The sequence below is a fragment of the Beta vulgaris genome, chromosome 4 (assembly GCF_026745355.1).
Source record: "Beta vulgaris subsp. vulgaris cultivar EL10 chromosome 4, EL10.2, whole genome shotgun sequence".
Classification (NCBI taxonomy): Eukaryota; Viridiplantae; Streptophyta; class Magnoliopsida; order Caryophyllales; family Amaranthaceae; genus Beta; species Beta vulgaris.
Genome location: NC_079205.1, coordinates 8,781,100 through 8,799,823, shown reverse-complemented (window position 1 = coordinate 8,799,823; position 18,724 = coordinate 8,781,100). Strand labels below are relative to the sequence as shown.

Genomic DNA, 18,724 nt, shown 5'->3' with positions numbered 1-18,724 from the left:
TATGTTGGTTTTTGCTTGTTTGGTTAACCTTCCAATACATGGGAAATTAGAATTCCGAGGAAGTAGGTTGATGTGTTGTTGTTTGGTTGGCAAAAATATGGGAAGTAGAACTTCCTAAAAAGTTCTATTTCCTACAAAATGGAGGAAATAACTTACCTAGGCCAAGTAAGTGGAAATTCCCATGAGGAAATAGAATTTCCCATATTCAACCAAACAAAAAAAATGTACTTCCTAGAAAATGAAATTTCATGGGCAATGCAAATTCAAGGGAAGCTATACTTCCCAACTTCAACCAAACGACCCCTTACTATTACTCCCTCTGTCCCAAATTATTTGCTACATTTGCTTTATCACAAAGACCAAAGAGGGAGTGGGGACCACCGCCATAACAAGAATTGACAAAAAAGCAAATAGGTAAATCGTGGGACCTATGTACTATATATGTAAATCTCTATTACATAAGGGAAGGGGGGAGCAACGGTGTCCTTTTTTGAACCGACTATTTTGCCCCCCTTTCCTTTCTAAATTACAAAATACTTGCTTGATTAGCTTCTACTTGATTAGCTTATATGAGGAAAATTAAAGTTTCCTCTTATTATAACTTTATAGAAATAAAATACCTGCTTGATTAGCTTCTACTTTCACTGATCAACAAATATGTTTCATGTTATTATCATTGACGACTACACATACATAGCTTTTTATGCACGCGATGCGTGCGATGACATTTTTAGGCCTAATTATTACTAAGTAGTAAACAAAAAGAAAATGCAAGTTAGTATTTAAGTTCACCTCCATTTTGTAGAAATAAGATTCTTTGAACTACAATCAAATAGTATTTAAAAACACTTTAATAAATAAGTATAAATAATGAACAAATAACGGTATTTTATTTCTATAAAATGCTTTGCAAAAACCATTTCATGCGAAATCAAATTGTGTATGAAAAATTTGAAATTTCATTTCACCTATAATTGAAAATCAAAGTGTTCAAATTTAGAAAAGGAGAAAAATTAAAAATGACCATTTCATGCAAAATCAGATTGTGTATGAAAAACTTAAATTTCCTTTCAAATATAATTGAAACTCAAAGTGTGAACATTTAGAAAAGGAGAAAAAATTAAAATGATGAAAATTCTTAAATATCTGTGAAATCAGAATTTAGAAGTTAGACAAGGAAAAAAAACTAAAATTGTATTATACTTTTCGGTTACAATTTTGGGATCATAGAAAAATTACTGAAATCCATATAAAAAACTATTATAAATTACAAAAATGAATAAAACCAAAAAAAAAGAACATGACGATATTTAGTAAAGAACATCATACTGATTATAAAAGAACATGCGCATATAAGACTTGAGAAAAAAAAAACTATTCAAAATCACAAAAATGAATGACAACATAAAAAGAACATGGAAGAATCTTATTCACAAAATAGAGGTGAACTTACATACTAACTTGCATTTTCAGTTTGTTTACTACTTAGTATTAGGCCTAAAAATATCACCGCACGCATCGCGTGCACAAAAGACTAGTATTTACAAAAACCAAGGAGGGAGCGATGGCAAAATTTGTAAATAAAGTGTGGGACCTATGTACTATATATGAAAATATTTGCAAATGTAGCAAATAAATTGGGACACACCTAAATGACAAAATGTAGCAAATAAATTGGGACAGAGAGAGTATGAGCAAAAACTATTCTGAACAGTTTTGATTTAGGCATTTCTCTCCCAACTTGCTGGTACTGTTAATATATTTACTGACTGAAGCATCAAATCTAAAAGGCACCTAAATCCTAAAACATAAACAGCTGGTTCAACTAATAATAATGTGTTTGTGATTTGGGTTAATTTATGTAGTTTCACATCTTTTTCCTAATGTGGGTCCATTCTTTTCTCTTCCTCTCCTTCTGAAAATGACAGGCTAATCAACAGCCTGGAAAGGGCTGGTATTCTGGTTAGCTCAATTTTTGCTCACTTTAGCATAGTTTTCAATTTTCATGCTAGTTGTTGTTGTTGTTGCTATATTTTTTCTTTGTGCCATTGATGTTTTCTCAATTGGGCACTTCACTTGTTTTTTCTTTTTAACTCTTTTTCTCTCTCCTCCACAAAGTTGTAATAAGCTCATTGAAACAAAAGAGGTAAGAGCTGCAACAAAGTTTTCAACTTTAAATGCATCAGCTCTACTTGTATACTTCAGCATAATTTAACTCCCATATTTCTTATTGCAAATTGCAATTATCTTGTTTTGCTAATTTGGGTTGATATTGTTTTGTACATTCTATGTTGTAAGCTCTTTTAGTTGCGGCATTATTATTAATAGATCTGAAGGTGTTCGAGGAAATGTCTCAGTGAATAGAAGTTGCTCCCTAACTTGGGTTTTGTGTAATTTTGGATATTACAAGGTTAAATTTGATTTTGGGTATTGAATTGTTTTAGGGAATTTCTTGGTTCAGTTGGAGATAGTAAAGATGAAGATTGTGAAATGGGTGTTTTTGTTTATAGCTCTTATTCTATTTGGGTTGTTCATTTGTAGCTCAAATGCATCCTTTATTCCTGCTGATTCTTACTTGTTAACTTGTGGGTCTAAACAGAATATCAGTTTTCAAGGTCAGACTTATCTTCCTGATTTAGAGCATTCCTCTGTAAAACTCAATAGTCAAGCCAATTCTTTTGTTGCTACCTACAATTCTAGTGCTCCCTTCCCTATTTACCAATCTGCTAGAATTTTTACCCGTAGTGTGTCGTATGAATTCGATATCAAGCAGAAAGGGCATCATTGGGTTCGACTCTATTTCTATCCGATCCCAAATTCTGGACATGACTTGAAGTCAGCATCCCTTACTGTTGTTACTGAAAACTTTGTACTCCTAAATAACTTCACATTTGAGAACTACAAGGGTTCTTATATGTGGAGGGAGTTTGTTATCAATGTAGATTCGGATTCGTTAAGCCTCACCTTTATTCCTTCAAACAATTCAGTTGCATTTGTGAATGCGATTGAAGTTGTGTCCATCCCAGTTGAATTGCTCCCGGACCAGGCTTTGTCCTTGCCATCAACAGCTGTTAGTGGGATTTCAGAGCTGGCACTTGAGACTGTGTATAGACTGAATATGGGCGGTCCATTGCTTACTGCTCGAAATGATACCCTAGGCAGAATTTGGCAGAATGATGTGCAATATCTTCATGTGAATAGCTCTGCTGCAAATTTTTCTATCAGCCCTTCAACCATCAAGTATCCAGCTACAGTTTCTCCTGAAACAGCACCAAACTGGGTGTATGCCACGGTTGAAAGTATGGGAGATGCAAATGTGGCAGATAGTAACTTCAACGTAACATGGGTTTTGAATGTGGATCCAGATTTCACCTACTTCCTAAGGGTTCATTTTTGTGATATTGTCAGCAAGTCTCTGAATTCTCTTGTTTTCAATATGTACATCAACTCAGATGTTTGGCCAAGTGTAGATCTCTCATCCTTGACTGGGGGCCTTGCCGTGCCTTACTACAAAGACTTCGTCGCGAATTCGTCGGACTCAGGTGTCTTGACGATAAGTATTGGTCCAGATGCTGCAGCTGATGCTGATAATGCTATCATGAACGGTCTGGAGATTATGAAGATGAGCAATGAAGCAAGAAGCTTGGACGGAGTTTCTCCTGTTGAACATCTACTTCCTCCTAGAGCAACGAAAACCAAACATACTGCAATAATAATTGGTTCAGCTATAGGTGTCGTGGCTGTTGCGGTGATGATAGTCCTCTTTTATTGCTGCTTTGTTTGTGGCAAGTCAAAGACTCCTCAACAACCACATTCATGGTTGCCTTTGCCATTGTATGGAAACTCCCTGACGTTGACAAAAATGTCTACTGTTTCCCAAAAGAGTGGCACTGCTAGCTGCATATCATTGACTTCCACCAATCTTGGTCGATTCTTCTCTTTCCAGGAGATCATGGATGCGACTAATAAGTTTGATGAGAGCTCACTTCTTGGAGTAGGCGGGTTTGGAAGAGTTTACAAGGGAACACTGGAAGATGGGACCAAAGTTGCTGTCAAAAGAGGAAATCCAAGATCTGAACAAGGTATAGCCGAATTCAGAACTGAAATTGAGATGTTGTCTAAGCTAAGACATCGCCATCTTGTCTCCCTAATTGGGTACTGTGATGAGCGGTCTGAGATGATATTGGTATATGAATACATGGCCAATGGACCTCTCAGGAGCCATCTTTATGGCACGGACCTTCCACATCTCTCTTGGAAACAGCGGCTTGAAATATGCATTGGGGCTGCTAGGGGACTTCATTATCTCCACACTGGTGCAACTCAGAGTATTATACACAGAGATGTGAAGACAACAAATATCCTCTTGGATGAGAATTTCGTGGCTAAGGTGGCTGATTTTGGCCTCTCAAAAACAGGACCTGCTATTGATCAGACCCATGTTAGCACGGCTGTTAAGGGAAGTTTTGGGTACCTTGATCCGGAGTACTTTAGAAGGCAACAATTGACTGAGAAGTCAGATGTGTATTCATTTGGAGTGGTTTTGATGGAAGTTCTCTGCACTAGACCTGCTTTGAACCCTGTGCTCCCCAGGGAGCAAGTCAATATTGCAGAATGGGCAATGACCTGGCAAAAGAAGGGCATGCTCGATCAGATTATGGACTCAAATCTTGTGGGGAAGGTGAATTCCGCTTCACTGAAAAAGTTTGGGGACACAGCAGAGAAGTGCTTGGCAGAATATGGAGCTGATAGGCCATCCATGGGAGACGTCTTGTGGAATCTCGAATATGCTCTTCAGCTAGAGGAGATGTCATCTGCTCTTGCTGAACCTGAAGATAACAGCACGAATCATATTCAAGGTTTACCATTGACAACACTTGAGCAATTTGACAATAGTGTTAGCATGATAAATGGAGGTCACCCTGCTAATGATGATGATGCGGAGGATGCTGCAACAAGTGCCGTCTTTTCTCAGTTAGTAAATCCACGTGGAAGATGAAAAGAATGATTGCTATTTGATGATACTCTAGGACATTTGGTTGCCCCATCCAGAGATAATATAAGAAGGTTAAGTTCAATTTGATTGTTCTTTGTTGGCTTCATCTTTTACGGTTTTACCTATTTCAATTTGTAATATAGTGAAGGAAAGAATATGATGAAGCACATCGAATACTGTCTCCAAGATACCTATAGGAAGCCTATTGCTTTCTCTTTGTTCTTATATGTTCTGAATTTTGCTTTCCATTTTGTATTACACTTCTTACAGATATTCATATATGTAATGGATTCACCAAACACTTGTTCTAAAATGCAGAAAATAAATAATAGCTTCTGCAATTATCAGCAGTTAATGATCTTGGATATTGGTATCTGTATAAAATTGCATTGATTTATTTGCTTCTTGTCCCGTCACTTCTGTTGATGTCTGAAACCGAATACAGGATGGAAGGTTATCTACGCAATTTTTTTTAGTAGGTGAGATGAAGGGCCCGATCAGGATAGGTCAACCTCGTTCTGGTTAGCGGGCTAAACACTTTGGGAGTTGGGGGAAGGATAAGGGGATCCCGTCTTCTAATTGTTTCTAGTAGGGATTGAACCCCCAACCTTGAGGTAGGAAGGTTATCTCTTTTCCACTAAGTTTATCTACGCTAAATTGGTTGATAGCAGGCACACTTTTTCTGTATTCTCCTTTATTATTCTTGAAAGTAATAGGTGTAGTTTTTTCATATTATTCTTTTAGGATAAGAAAAATTATGAAAGAGACAACATATAAGACAAAGAAAGAATTATGGTCCACGAATTCTGTTCATGACAAATTACTCTATTTCTCATCTCCTGCAAACTATGCCTTGTCCAATGTCTGTGCTGCCCATGCAGTCTAAAACGCCCAAGTCCTTCATAAAAGTGAGATCCTGCTGTACTACTCCAACGGGAGAGAACAGGCAGGATTTGCAGTCTGCTGATAAAATTGATGATGTTCTGTATCTGTCTTCTCCGCCAACTACGGGCATTGCAACCCCTGGCTTTGCTGGGTTCTTAAAATCTGGCTGGTATGTACGTCCAAGCACACCTTCAACTTCTGGTGAAAGTTCGAAGAATCGGAACTGCACTTCCAAGTGAGCAAAACAGTCATCTGGAGGTATTTGATAGTTATGTATCTTGTCGTCTTCCTTTGTGATTGGCACCACATTGACTGATATCTCAGCCATTTCGTGTAGAGTCACAATAACACTGTTTTTGCTTCCTGTTCTCTCTATTTTCAGGTTTTCACTTGATGATACCCAGGTTGATGAGTACCCTTTAGGTACATCTAACTCCCTTCCATCATAAGAAAACTTCAAGTGGTCAATTTCTTCATCCCACGTTGCGGCTGGGGTGGCTTCAAGAGAGAGAGTGTGAGAGTCGAACAAGATCCCAAGGGCCTGTATCCAAGTGAAATCTCGATCTCTGCCTGAAGGTCGGAGCCCAATGAAATGGGCATTGATTTGGAGCTTGAGATCGGATACTAAACTAAACTGCTCATTGCTCTTGCCATGGAAGTAGAAAACAATTCCATCTCCACCAATGAAACGAGGGTCTAAACATGCTGCTCCTCGGCCGCTGCAATTTGGTTTGCGATCTATGAATGTCACAAAACATCTATTGTGAGTAAACTTTAAATGAAGTATGCTGTGTGTAACTATGTGCTGTAAATCAGTGTTTAAACTCTAACATAGGGTCAGAAGATCTCTGCTGGTTCAAACTTTATGGCATTTTCTCTGGCTTCCACAGCTACTATACTTGAGTCCAACAGAGACTCAATTTGATAGCTTTTTGCACATATTCTTATGATTTCTCATCATTAAACCATAGATATATTTCCAATTTACTGTTGTTTGAATTTCCTATGGTTTACTATCCAACAAGGACTTTGTTGCTTCAACATATATAACAGTTCTTAATGTTTTTAGAGCCGAACCATCATAACTTTAAACATTTTGTTTCAGTCTGAAGCCTTTACACATTTTTCAAACAAATGGTTTCATCATGGAAATCCAAGAATAAGATTCTTATATTTGTACAGTTTCAAAAGTATAGTGCAAGATGTCAAAACAATAAATAAAAAACATGTGAAATATTTAGAAAAGTGTCATATGTGGAAGAAGAAAATGCACTCACTTCTGCATTCAGCCTTGCATATTGGTGAATAGCAGTCTATATAGCAAACTTTAGCTTTGGGATCTTTTGGGTGTGATGTTGGGCACTGTGTTGGGCAGGTTATCCTCTTCAGGAAGCACGGACTTCTGCGACTGAAGCATGTCCTGGTCTCTGCATGTACTGGTTTCACTTTTATCAGAGATTTGGAATGTGCTTGTATTATTGTACTGATGAAAACCAGAGAAAAGACTAGTAACCATTTGATGCTTGAAACATTCATGGTTGTCTCCTGGATAGGCAGATTATACAATGATGAATAAGCCAGAGGGTTTTTCTTTATATAGTGCTCCCTCTTTTGTTGATTCTGCACCCACTTCTTGTGTGTTTCTGGTAAAATTCAACTGAAAGTGGAGTTTTAGTGGTATAAATGTTTTTATAAGGTATGCAAAAAGTATTTCTATACTTTATTTCAATTCCTTAAAAACACTCCATTTTCACAGGGGTTGTGATCGCAGCGACTAGCCGCTAGCGACCGGGTGGTAGCAACCGCTGATGTGGTAATGTTTACCTGTGTTTTTATCTTATTCTATGTTAGGCCGTTCTTAGGTTTCTTGCTTGTACATTCATGCATTTTTGTTGACTCCATAACTAAAGGGAAGTCCTAGTGAACATGTACCAGCTAACTTTTGACTTGGGAAAGATATGCATGAGGATCCAACTTTCTGCAATGACTTCCTGGCTTGCACATTGTTGTGCTGTGCAACGTATTGGAATGGCGCTGAATGTTTTTCATGGTATTATTGTTTGCTAGATTTATATATAAGTCATTTTATTAATGGTCATTATTGACTAATCTGATTACTATTGAATTATAATTTGATGCATATCAATGTTAAGTGATATAGATGCTGCCCTCCCAAAACAATATATACTAGAATTTTTTGCACGCGATGCGTGCTTGAATTTTTTTCGAACATAAACTCAATTTTCTTCGGCATAAGAGTCAAAATTTGAACATTAGACATACGAAGTATAATTGTTTTTAGTTGCAAAATTTGATTGGTTTAGTTTCTGTCACTTAAGTCTCTCACCATTCTTTTTTTTTTTTTTTTTTTTACTTTTCAAAGTTAAATTCTATGAAAAAAATAGAAATTTTATTGAATTTATTTATGATTTCTAATATTATAATTTTTTAGTTGATTTTTGAATTAAGTACAGTACTTCATAAATTGTAAAGAAAGTAGACACTTTGATTTCAAGTCAATTTTTTCATAGGTTGTAGTTTGTAAGTGAATTTTTAAGTTTTTGTAAAGTTTCCTCATTTTAGTGATTTGCATAACGTAAATTATGCAATTTTATGATTTTAGTTGACTTGTGAGTGATTATTATAATTATATTTTTGAATTTTTGTTTGAAGCCCCCTTTGATTTGTAAGTGAATTTGTAATTTAGAATGGAAGGGGTAAGATAGTCTCTTCATTCGGGACACCATAGTCTCCCCCTTCCCTATATAATAAGAGATATGTTGTACTTTAATTCTTGAATGATATTTTATATAAACCTTTTTACCTTGATAATTTATCGCTATTATATAATAGAAAAAATACGTCCAAATATATGTAAAAGTTTCATTATATATATAGGAAACACTATAAAAAGTAAATAATTTTTTTCCTTGTCTAATTTCTAAATTCTTATTTCACTACAAATACACCTCTATTTTTTATCATGACCCACCATTAATTGTGAATGGTTCTTGAGAATAGTGATTTGGTAAGTAAATTTTTTGTAAATGTTTTTGTATGTATTGACATTCTAGGTTATTAGTTTTAGTTTGTATATTAATTTTAAGTTTTAATAATGTTTCCTGATTATTTGAGTGATTTGCGTGATTTTTATAACGTGATTTTCTCAATTGTATGGGTGATTTGTAAAGTTTCTTCTTTTAAGTGATTTGTGAGTGAGTGCTGTAAATTTATTTTCGGTATTTTGATTTTGACATTCCTTTTGTAATTTAGAAAGAGAAGGGGGCAAAATAGGCGTTTCAAAAGAGGACACCATTGCTCCCCCCTTCCCTTATATAATAGATATAATATATATATATATATATATATATATATATATATATATATATATATATATATATATATATATATATATATATATATATATATATATGCGATCAACCCAAATCTTTAGTGCAAGATTTTCATAATACTATAAGAACAAGTCAGTTGACTTCTATATTTTTCACTCGTATTCATAAAACCAAATTTTTTTTTCCTGGTTCCTCCGTGGTGGAACCGAATTTGTTTTTCTGTCCTACCGTGGTGGAAATAGAAAAAATGGTTGTCTCCACCATGGGGAAACAAAAAAACTGGTTCGATTCATACTAAAAAAATTCTATATTTTTAGGTAAATTTTTTTAATACAAATTACGGGCGGTGTTTAATAAAAATGGTGCTAAATAATAAACCCCTTTCATATTATGCTCATTTACATTTTTACTCATTTGTAGTAGTAATAATTTTTCAACATGTAATTTTGCTTACACCAACCTGAATTATAACAGATCCAATGAGTATATAAATAAACAAAACAAATCAAAATTTAGAGTTTTTTTTTTTGCTCATTTATATATATAAAAAAAAAACAGGTAAAAAGCCTCCTCACTCTATTTGAAATCCTAACTTCCCTATCCCTTCTTCATCAGTTAGAGGCTGTCATGGATGATTTCATCCATGGTAAGCCCCTTTTCACCTTTTATTTTCAGTTTTTTGTTCTTTTTCTTTTGTTGAATAATTTAGTATATTTTTATGAGATTTCTTCAAACCTTGTTATAGGGTTTTTAGTCTCAGTTGTGGAGATCTCCTTATGCCCCATGTGAGTTGTGAGTATGTTTTTTTTAGGTATGAGAAATTATTCCCATTGGTTGAAGTTCGAGACTCAACACGAAGGTATTAGAATTTCGGATACGATTAGCATGATTCAATCAAGAATGCTCTTCCCAAAATATGTCATAATGATAGACTTTCTCATCCATAGTGTTTGATTCAGCAAATACAAGGGGGTTGCACTTGTATTACTCGATCTGTTTCATTGTAGTTTCTTCGAATACGAATTTGATTTAACATTGTTTAATTGTATCTTGATTTTCTTTAATATCTATTGTAGATGCCATTTGACCTTCAATTAATGAAATTTTTTTTTTCAAACAAAAACTCTAAGTATGTGAAAAGTGGCCAGATTTTGTTTGCATGAAGGAAGCTTGCATTGATTTTGCTCTCTCAAGTCACGATTGATCACCATTGTGATCGAGCCATCACCAAAATCTAGGGGTGAAAATTCAGTGTACGATTTGGATTAGGGTTTAATCCAATCCGATCCGAACATAATATGGATTTGAATTTTCCAATCCGAATCCGAACCGATTATAGTTTGAATATGATCCAATCCAATCTGAATTTTCATACTTTAGATTGGATCTGATTCGAAAGCCCGGTTTTTTATAACTCTAGTTTTTCGATGAAATAAATTAAGCACAACAGCCTAATAGATTTAGGAAATGAGGAATTAAGTGTGTTAGGGTTTTAGGGGAAGGGTTGAAGTGATACGCCTATTGGGCTATGGACTAGGCTTTTCTAAAAGTGCGCCTATTGGGCTATGGACTAGGGTTTTCTAAAAAAAATCCAGTTTAGTATTTAAACTCAATCCAGATACATAATACAAGGTATATTGCTATTTAGTTATACTAGGTTTTGACCCGTGCAAAATGCACGGAATTTTTTTTATGTATAAATTTTATGATTTTATGATGTTTCTCCCAAAATCATGGGGTGAATATTAGATCATGATTTAAACTTTTTATAATCATATCGTTTATGTGAAATATTTTAAAACTGATTTATATCCCGTGCGTTCAATGATTGATGTAATTAATATTATCGTGCGACGTTGACTGAAAAATTATTTGCTCTACTCATTGCTTCACATTGAGGACCAAATAAAATCATAATTCGCTCCATTATTGGGATTCAATCATGCAACCACTTCTTTTTCCACTTTCTGCTGTCCCTACTTTCCAGAGTCCCTCTCACCCCCACTCTTTTGTTGTCTTGAGATCTCGTGATCTTTATCACAAATAAAATTTCAAACCCTAATGCTGGTAACTCTTGATATGGCTAACTGAACTCGTGCAAATTACAAACCAAAAATGGATTTAAAGCATAGCAAGAATTGTTATATATATTTAATTGAACCTTTCTCCTGAATTTGGGCAATATCATATTTAAATAAAATGGAGATTTATTCGAAAAATTGCTACATTCGATCAATTGAATCTTATGTTATTAAAGAAAAAAGTTGTCGTTCAATACCAGATTTATTCGAAAAAAGTTTGACCACAGATTCACCGAACACACTTGATATTTTCGAAAATGGAGAAAAAAAGAATTTGATTGTGTTTTTATCCATTGACGTTGGATGTCTGAGATTCAGATGTTATCTACATAATTTTTATATGAAGATGATGATTCACTTTCTAGATGTTCAAATTGAGATGGAAAGAGACAAAATTTTTATGGCAGTGAAGACTGAGAGTTCTAAGCAAGGGTTTGTTACAGTTTGAAACTTTATTAGCAAACTTAGATTTTGTTAAGATTATATTCGGCTTCTAGATAGAAGTAAGATTCTATGCACCTCTCTTAGAATTTAAAGCTTGTAAGTTTCATACTATTTGACCCATTTTTTTATTTATTTTGGAAAGTAAAATATAGAATAAATTGTATTGTCAATTATTTGTTACATGCACAATTCACCCTTTTTTTCATTTTTATAGTGAGTTCGTGATTAGCTCACTGACCCAGGTCAATAATACTTGTTCCAAATGAACGATAATATATAGAAATAAAAATCAATTTATATGTGGAAATATGTTATATGACATTTTATCTTTTCTTTGAGATGAACACCTATATATAAATTATGATCTCTCAAATTTCGTATGTAAATTTTTTTAGTTGTGATTCGGTTGTTGTGAATAAACTGAACAAATATACTTCCTCCGTTTCAAATCACTCGCTACACTTTGACTTTCACGCTTGTCGATGCACTACTTTGACTACTAATATATTTAATTATGTATTACAGTATAGTATAAAATTATGATTTTCTGAAAATATACATTGAGACAAATCCAACAACATATTACATTATAACATTTGATTTTATCTAATAGTAAATAATGCATGGTCAAACCTCATTCATGAATAGTGGAATTTTCAAAGTGTACGTAGCGAGTAATTCGAAACGGAGGAAGTATATGACTTATAAACTTCACAAAGATACAACTATACTAAAATTATGGACAATAAATTTCACATAAGTTCTATATGTAATTTTAATCTTTAACCTTACATAGAGATGCCATACATTTACCAGGCCAGTTAAGATAGCATATTCCTAGCGGACATTAAATATTGTGATGTGATATTTTGTACAATGAAAGGGGTCCCATTGTTATTATACTAAACTTTAAGACATCTCATGCTTGTTGTTACAATTGGGTTACCCTCCTTTAAGTTTTACAAACCTCATGACCAAGTAAAAGTTACTTTTGTTGAGACTTTGTTATCTTTTGTTATCTATTTATATATTGGCCAATCCGTTTTTTAGTCGATAGTTTAATATTAGGTGTTAGTACATAAGATGTTTAGACTTTTGTGCAAGTATTAGTACATACATAAGATGTTTATTCTTTTGTGCAAGCTAAGTGTTAGTACATAAGATGTTTATTCTTTTATGCAAGCTAAGTGTTAATACATAAGATGTTTATTTTTTGTGTTATACATGAGGTGCTAATATCAATTATTATTGATTTTATCGTGGATCTAGTTTTGTATTGATAATTACATTGTAACTCACTAATAATTATCATCGTTTTATGGGATACACCGTAGTCTTTATAATATGACGGTCCATGATTTTATAGTTTGCAATGAACTTATAATTTTGATGATATGGATATATGGTCAATGATCTTATAATTTGAACTTTTTGAAAAACTATAATACAACTTATTGTATGGTTAATACGTCCCTTGGTAAAATTTAAGTTTAATATTATAATCTGTTAAGACTTTTGTTTTAATTTGGGTTTAATAAGAGAGTACAACATGTTCATTTAAATAGTTGTAATACCTTAAGTAGTACTTAAAATATCAGCTTCTTGCTATGAATTTATTTTTTAATTAGTGTCAAAATATATGATTAGTAACTAAAATACCGAATTTAGGGGATATGAATTTTCAATTAGTTTCTAAAATACCGTATTTAGGGGATATGATTTTTTAATTAGTGCCTAAAATATCGGATTTAGGAGATTTTTTTTTGGCAGTTTTATGATGCATAAGTAATTACTAATTAATAGCAATCGATTCCTAAAATTTAGTTGATTTACATTTCATAACAGAGAACTTTCTTAAATAGCTTTCCAATTATATGCTTAAAAAAAGTAATGCATAACATAAATATTTAGAGACAAATACACGTGGCAAAAAACTATAAAAGATATTACAAAGGATTGACACATCAACAATTCAATTTGCTCTTGACACATAAGCAAATCCTTATTGCTTTATAGTATTATATAGATTGGATTTTTGGATTCAATTACTGTCAATCCAATCCGATTTGAAAATTCAATTTTTTAAAAAATCTCAAATACGATACAATTCGAACACAGTTTGACTCCAATCTGAATTACTAATTTGAATTGGATTAGATTGAATTTTGAATTTTATCCGAATAATTTCACCCCTACCCAAATCCACAATATTCTATTTTTGGCCTATTAAGAGGAAAAAGATAAAAGATTGAATCCACAATCTTTCTTTTTTTCTTTCTATCAAGAATGCTCGAATGAAATTAATCTTATGATGACCATGTCTGTTGCAGTCCATGGCTTAGGTGCAATATTACTTACACAGTTACACGCTTGAACCATGATTTGCAGGTGTAAAAATTACTCTTGGACTCTGGTTTAGGTGTGTAAAGGTTGCACTTGGGCCATGGTTTAACTATGATTTTGATTGAAGTCATGATATCTATACTTTTGATTTGTATCTCGATGAATATAAATCTTTCATCGATTTCGATAGAGAGTCGCCTATCATGTCTCGTCCTTTCAAATTTTTGGTCAATAACTTTTAGCAAGACAGTGGTGTCGTAGTGTTTAAAGCAGAGTAAGAGCATCTACAATGTCAGGCTACAATCACTTATAGTTATGTATGTCAGATAAGATTTTCAAATTACAACATTTCCAAACTACAACCTCTCCCAATGGAAAGCTACAGCCTACAATCACTTGTAGTTTTTGTAGGTCCCACATGTCATTTACTAATGGAAATTGGAAAGTGAGATGGAAAGGTAGAAGCAAGGCCCACAAAAAATTAAACAACGCTACTTGGTTTTGCCAAACTACAATCTCTTTTTAACTCCAATAACAAAGCAAGTAGCTCCAACTTTTAACAAATTGCAAGCAAGGACCTAAATTCACCCATTAGAGTTGCTCTAAGAGTGCACAAGGTTGGAAGAGAAGATTAGAAAAGTGAGAAGAGGAATGAGTGACAAATGATGATTTCAATTATTAAAAAATAGAGCGATGCTCGAATAAACCAAGAAATGTTCTACTTACATAGTTACTTATACTTCCTCCGTTTATTAATAGATGTATCCTATTAACTTTTTGCATTATGTAGATTTTAAGTTTCACCATATCAATTACTAATATTTAAAGATAAATTTCATTCTTTTAATTGTTATTCGGTTAATCTCAATTTATTATTTTAAATTTTTTTTTTGAATTTTATAATAATATATAATTAAAAATATAACAATCAAAATCGTTCATTGACAAATAACAAGTTTACCGAGTCAATATAATGCACTTATTAAGAAATAGAGAATTCTGAAAAGAAAGTATAGTGCAATCCTCACTATGGTGCATGCGTACCTACTAGGGAAGACAAAAAGTCGAATTTGGAACGGATTATGCATAATCTGACTCTGACCCTACAAGAAATCAAATTTTAAATCCGACTTTGAAAATTCAAAACCGATCCGAGTTAAAATCATAACGTTTGACTCTGACCTGACTTTTTTTCCACCCCATTTCTTTTAATAGAAAAAGCTTATATAATACAAATAATATAAACATTACTATTTTTTAACAATCATTTTCTTTAATGAAAATTTTATATAATACAATTACCTCAAAGTCGAAGTCAGAGTATACATACATAATACATTATTATTAAAAAAAAAAAAGATTAATTGCCTCAAAGTCAGATTTTTTTATAATTCCGTCTCTGACCCTCCTCCGACTTGGACTTTTTAAATATAGTCGAATTCAAATTTTTTCAAAGTAAGCTTAGATTTCTTCCTCAAATTGGAGCAGACAACGATCGAATTCGAACTGGATTGACACTCATTTGTAAAAAGAAATAAAATAAAATAAAAAATTATCACATTTATTTGGGAACCCAATAAAAATGGACTATCCCAAAATTTAAGGGGTTTCCACTGAAGGTCCAATAGTGTGATCCAATTAAATTCTTAGACCCACTTCAACTGTACACACTTCCCTCCAATCAAAATTTTATAATTTAATAAACTTTCACTTCTCACAAACTTCGAGGTTCGTTGCACTTGCATCATCTTCATCCCAAATCACAATCATAAAAAGTAAAAACCGCAGGAACCCTAATTTCAAAATTAAACCGCTGCAACAAAATTTCATCATCTTATGATCTAACTTCAATTCGTTATTCGTCGATTCATCATTATTTCAGTACTCCCGGAAATTCCATTAAACCTCTAATCTCCATTTTCTCTCTCCTCAAATTTCTTGTATTTCCCATACATTTGGGAATTCATAAAGGTATGCTCATGTCTTTTCTTTTCAATTAAAGGCCGAATACCCTTTTTTGTTGCCATATTATTATATGGGGCGTTTCGCCCATGGTTCTAGGAATGAAACGCGTTTTTAGAAGATTGTGTTTTAGTTTAACTTTACTCTTGTTTTTTATAGTTTGGAAATAAATCAAGGGTCTAGTGATTTTTTGTGTGATTTAACTATGTTGTGACGTTGTTTAGTGTTTGGCTTAGTTTGCTATGTTTGTTTGTGAGTGATGGAACTCTAAGTTTGTATAGGTAGGAAATTTTTGCCCATAAACTTGGATAAATTTTGTGGGTATTGTGGGTTTGTGGAATTCGTCATAGTGTTGGAACATGAGGACTCTTTCGGACGGTTTGGTTCGTAAAAGATCACTTAGGAGGAAAGTAAGTACGAAAAACTATGATGAGAATTTGATGGATGAGTACATAGAAAAGCATTTAGGCGGTCCATTGAAGAAAAGGAACCGTACGAAGGAGGATTTGGAGAAAGAAACTGAAACAGAGGCTATGATAGCTTTATCACTCGGTTTTCCTATCGATGCTTTGCTTGATGAGGAGATTAGGGCGGGTGTTGTTGAGGATTTAGGCGGAAAAGAACAGAATGACTACATTGTTGTAAGGAATCATATCCTTGCAAGGTGGAGAGACAATGTTCGAGTGTGGTTGTCCAAGGGGCAGATAAGGGAAACTGTTAGCAGTGAGTTTGAGCATTTGATATCCGCTGCTTACGATTTTCTTTTGTACAATGGTTACATCAATTTTGGTGTTTCATCGGCTTTTACTTCTCATATTCCAGAGGAGGCATCTGAGGTATCAGTTGTTATTATTGGGGCAGGACTTTCAGGTCTTGCTGCTGCAAGGCAGTTGTTGTCGTTTGGTTTTAAGGTTGTTGTTCTCGAAGGTAGAGACCGTCCTGGGGGAAGAGTGTATACTCAGAAGATGGGCAAAAAGGGTCAGCTTGCTGCAATTGAGTTAGGTGGAAGTGTTATAACTGGCATTCATGCCAACCCTTTGGGGGTCTTGGCTAGGCAACTATCAATACCATTGCATAAGGTGAGAGATAAATGTCCTTTGTACAAGCCCGGTGGAACGCTAGTTGATCAAGCGATAGATTCCAGAGTTGAGTTTACTTTTAATCGCTTGCTGGATAAAGTAACTGAGCTTAGAAAAATTATGGGTGGATTTGCGAATGATATTACTCTTGGTTCTGTGTTGGATACCCTTCGAGAGCTTTATTCAGTTGCCAAAAGTGATGATGAGAGTCAACTTCTTGATTGGCATTATGCGAACTTGGAATATGCAAATGCGGGATGTTTATCAGAGCTCTCAGCTGCCTACTGGGATCAGGATGATCCGTATGAGATGGGAGGTGATCATTGTTTTCTTGCGGGTGGGAATTGGAGGCTGATTAAAGCCTTGTGTGAAGAAGTTCCTATATTGTATGGGAAGACTGTTCACACTATTAGATATGGAAATGATGGTGTTGAGGTGATAGCCGGGGACCAAGTGTTTCAAGCAGATATTGCCTTGTGTACTGTGCCTCTCGGGGTACTAAAGCGAAAAACAATAAAATTCGAACCCGAGTTGCCTGAAAGTAAGCTTGAGGCTATTAATCGGCTGGGTTTTGGGTTGCTTAATAAAGTTGCTATGGTTTTCCCTCATGTATTTTGGGGGGATGATCTAGACACATTTGGCTGTCTTAGAAATCATACACATGATCGAGGGGAGTTTTTTCTGTTCTACAGTTACCATACTGTATCTGGTGGTGCAGTACTTGTAGCCTTGGTAGCAGGAGAAGCTGCCCAGGATTTTGAATGCATTGACCCAGCCATTCTACTGCATCGAGTTCTGACTCTGCTCAGAGGTATTGTTAACAGCTTTAGTTTGAAGAGGCATGATTTGTACCTTATTTCTTTTCCAGGAAAACTTATCATGCTACCCTTTGTTTGTGGCAGCTCACACAAAACATTTCGTTATTTTTAACTTTATAATGTTGGCTGAACTACACTTATGTTGTTTGCTTAACAACATTATCCGTACTACAATCAGAATTTAGGTCTTACAGTTCATTAATCAGGAAAATATCATCGGTTTCGGTAATTTTCATAATATTAATTTGCTTTGAAGATAAACAAAAATCTGAATTGTTTGGTTTTTCACATGTTACCATGTTATTGCAATGTTTCTACCTGAAGAAGAAATTATCAAAACTTGAATAGAACAATAGGAATATTGTGTATTCATAATTGACTGATTGTAGATATCAAGATCTCAGTGCAATTCGTATGATTGTACTATCATATGATCCAAAGAGTGGTGAACTTTTTAAGTTTTAACTCTTCTCGTGATCATTTTTTTGTGGGTTTTGAATAGGATCTATAGGATTAACTATTAGATAATTGGATACCATACAAAAAGATTTTGGGAAATTTCCTCAGGGATGGTGTAATTTTCAAATTACCCCAAATTTGGGGAATTCTTCAGATACTCCCTAAGGTTTATGTTTTGGTCTAATATACCCTTATTAATGACGGCAAGTTCACATACATTAGTTTTTCTCTTTCTCTCTCTCCCAACCCCCTCCATTAATTAACCTCCAAGCTTTTTCTCTCCCCTCACCTCCATGCTTTCTCT

At 34.1% G+C, this 18,724-nt stretch overlaps 3 protein-coding genes across 3 annotated transcripts; 2 read left to right on the top strand and 1 right to left on the bottom strand.

Annotated features, from left to right (window-relative positions):
• The first annotated feature begins 1,787 nt into the window (after positions 1–1,787).
• On the top strand, positions 1,788–5,354 carry LOC104891584 (receptor-like protein kinase THESEUS 1). Its single transcript, XM_010677292.4, has one exon. It carries the CDS (start codon positions 2,477–2,479, stop codon positions 4,997–4,999), a length of 2,523 nt encoding a protein of 840 aa, XP_010675594.1. The 5' UTR covers positions 1,788–2,476; the 3' UTR covers positions 5,000–5,354.
• LOC104891583 (uncharacterized) lies at positions 4,476–7,909 on the bottom strand. The gene is made up of 2 exons (XM_010677291.4): positions 7,159–7,909; positions 4,476–6,619 (listed from the first exon to the last, which is right to left on the bottom strand). The coding sequence occupies exons 1-2, from the start codon at positions 7,415–7,417 to the stop codon at positions 5,829–5,831; spliced, it is 1,050 nt and encodes a 349-aa protein (XP_010675593.2). The 5' UTR covers positions 7,418–7,909; the 3' UTR covers positions 4,476–5,828.
• Positions 7,910–15,785: 7,876 nt separating this feature from the next.
• Positions 15,786–18,718, top strand: LOC104891582 (lysine-specific histone demethylase 1 homolog 2). The gene has a single exon (XM_057393917.1). The coding sequence runs from the start codon at positions 16,424–16,426 to the stop codon at positions 18,071–18,073; it is 1,650 nt and encodes a 549-aa protein (XP_057249900.1). The 5' UTR covers positions 15,786–16,423; the 3' UTR covers positions 18,074–18,718.
• Positions 18,719–18,724: the final 6 nt, after the last annotated feature.

Bases quoted from the DNA above. Each gene is read 5' to 3' on its own strand.
- LOC104891584 (XM_010677292.4), top strand. From the start codon at position 2,477: ATGAAGATTGTGAAATGGGTGTTTTTGTTTATAGCTCTTATTCTATTT.
- LOC104891583 (XM_010677291.4), bottom strand. From the start codon at position 7,417: ATGAATGTTTCAAGCATCAAATGGTTACTAGTCTTTTCTCTGGTTTTC. The intron at 6,620-7,158 runs GTGAGTGCATTT...TGACATTCATAG, and splicing joins ATGCAAGGCTGAATGCAGAA to ATCGCAAACCAAATTGCAGC.
- LOC104891582 (XM_057393917.1), top strand. From the start codon at position 16,424: ATGAGGACTCTTTCGGACGGTTTGGTTCGTAAAAGATCACTTAGGAGG.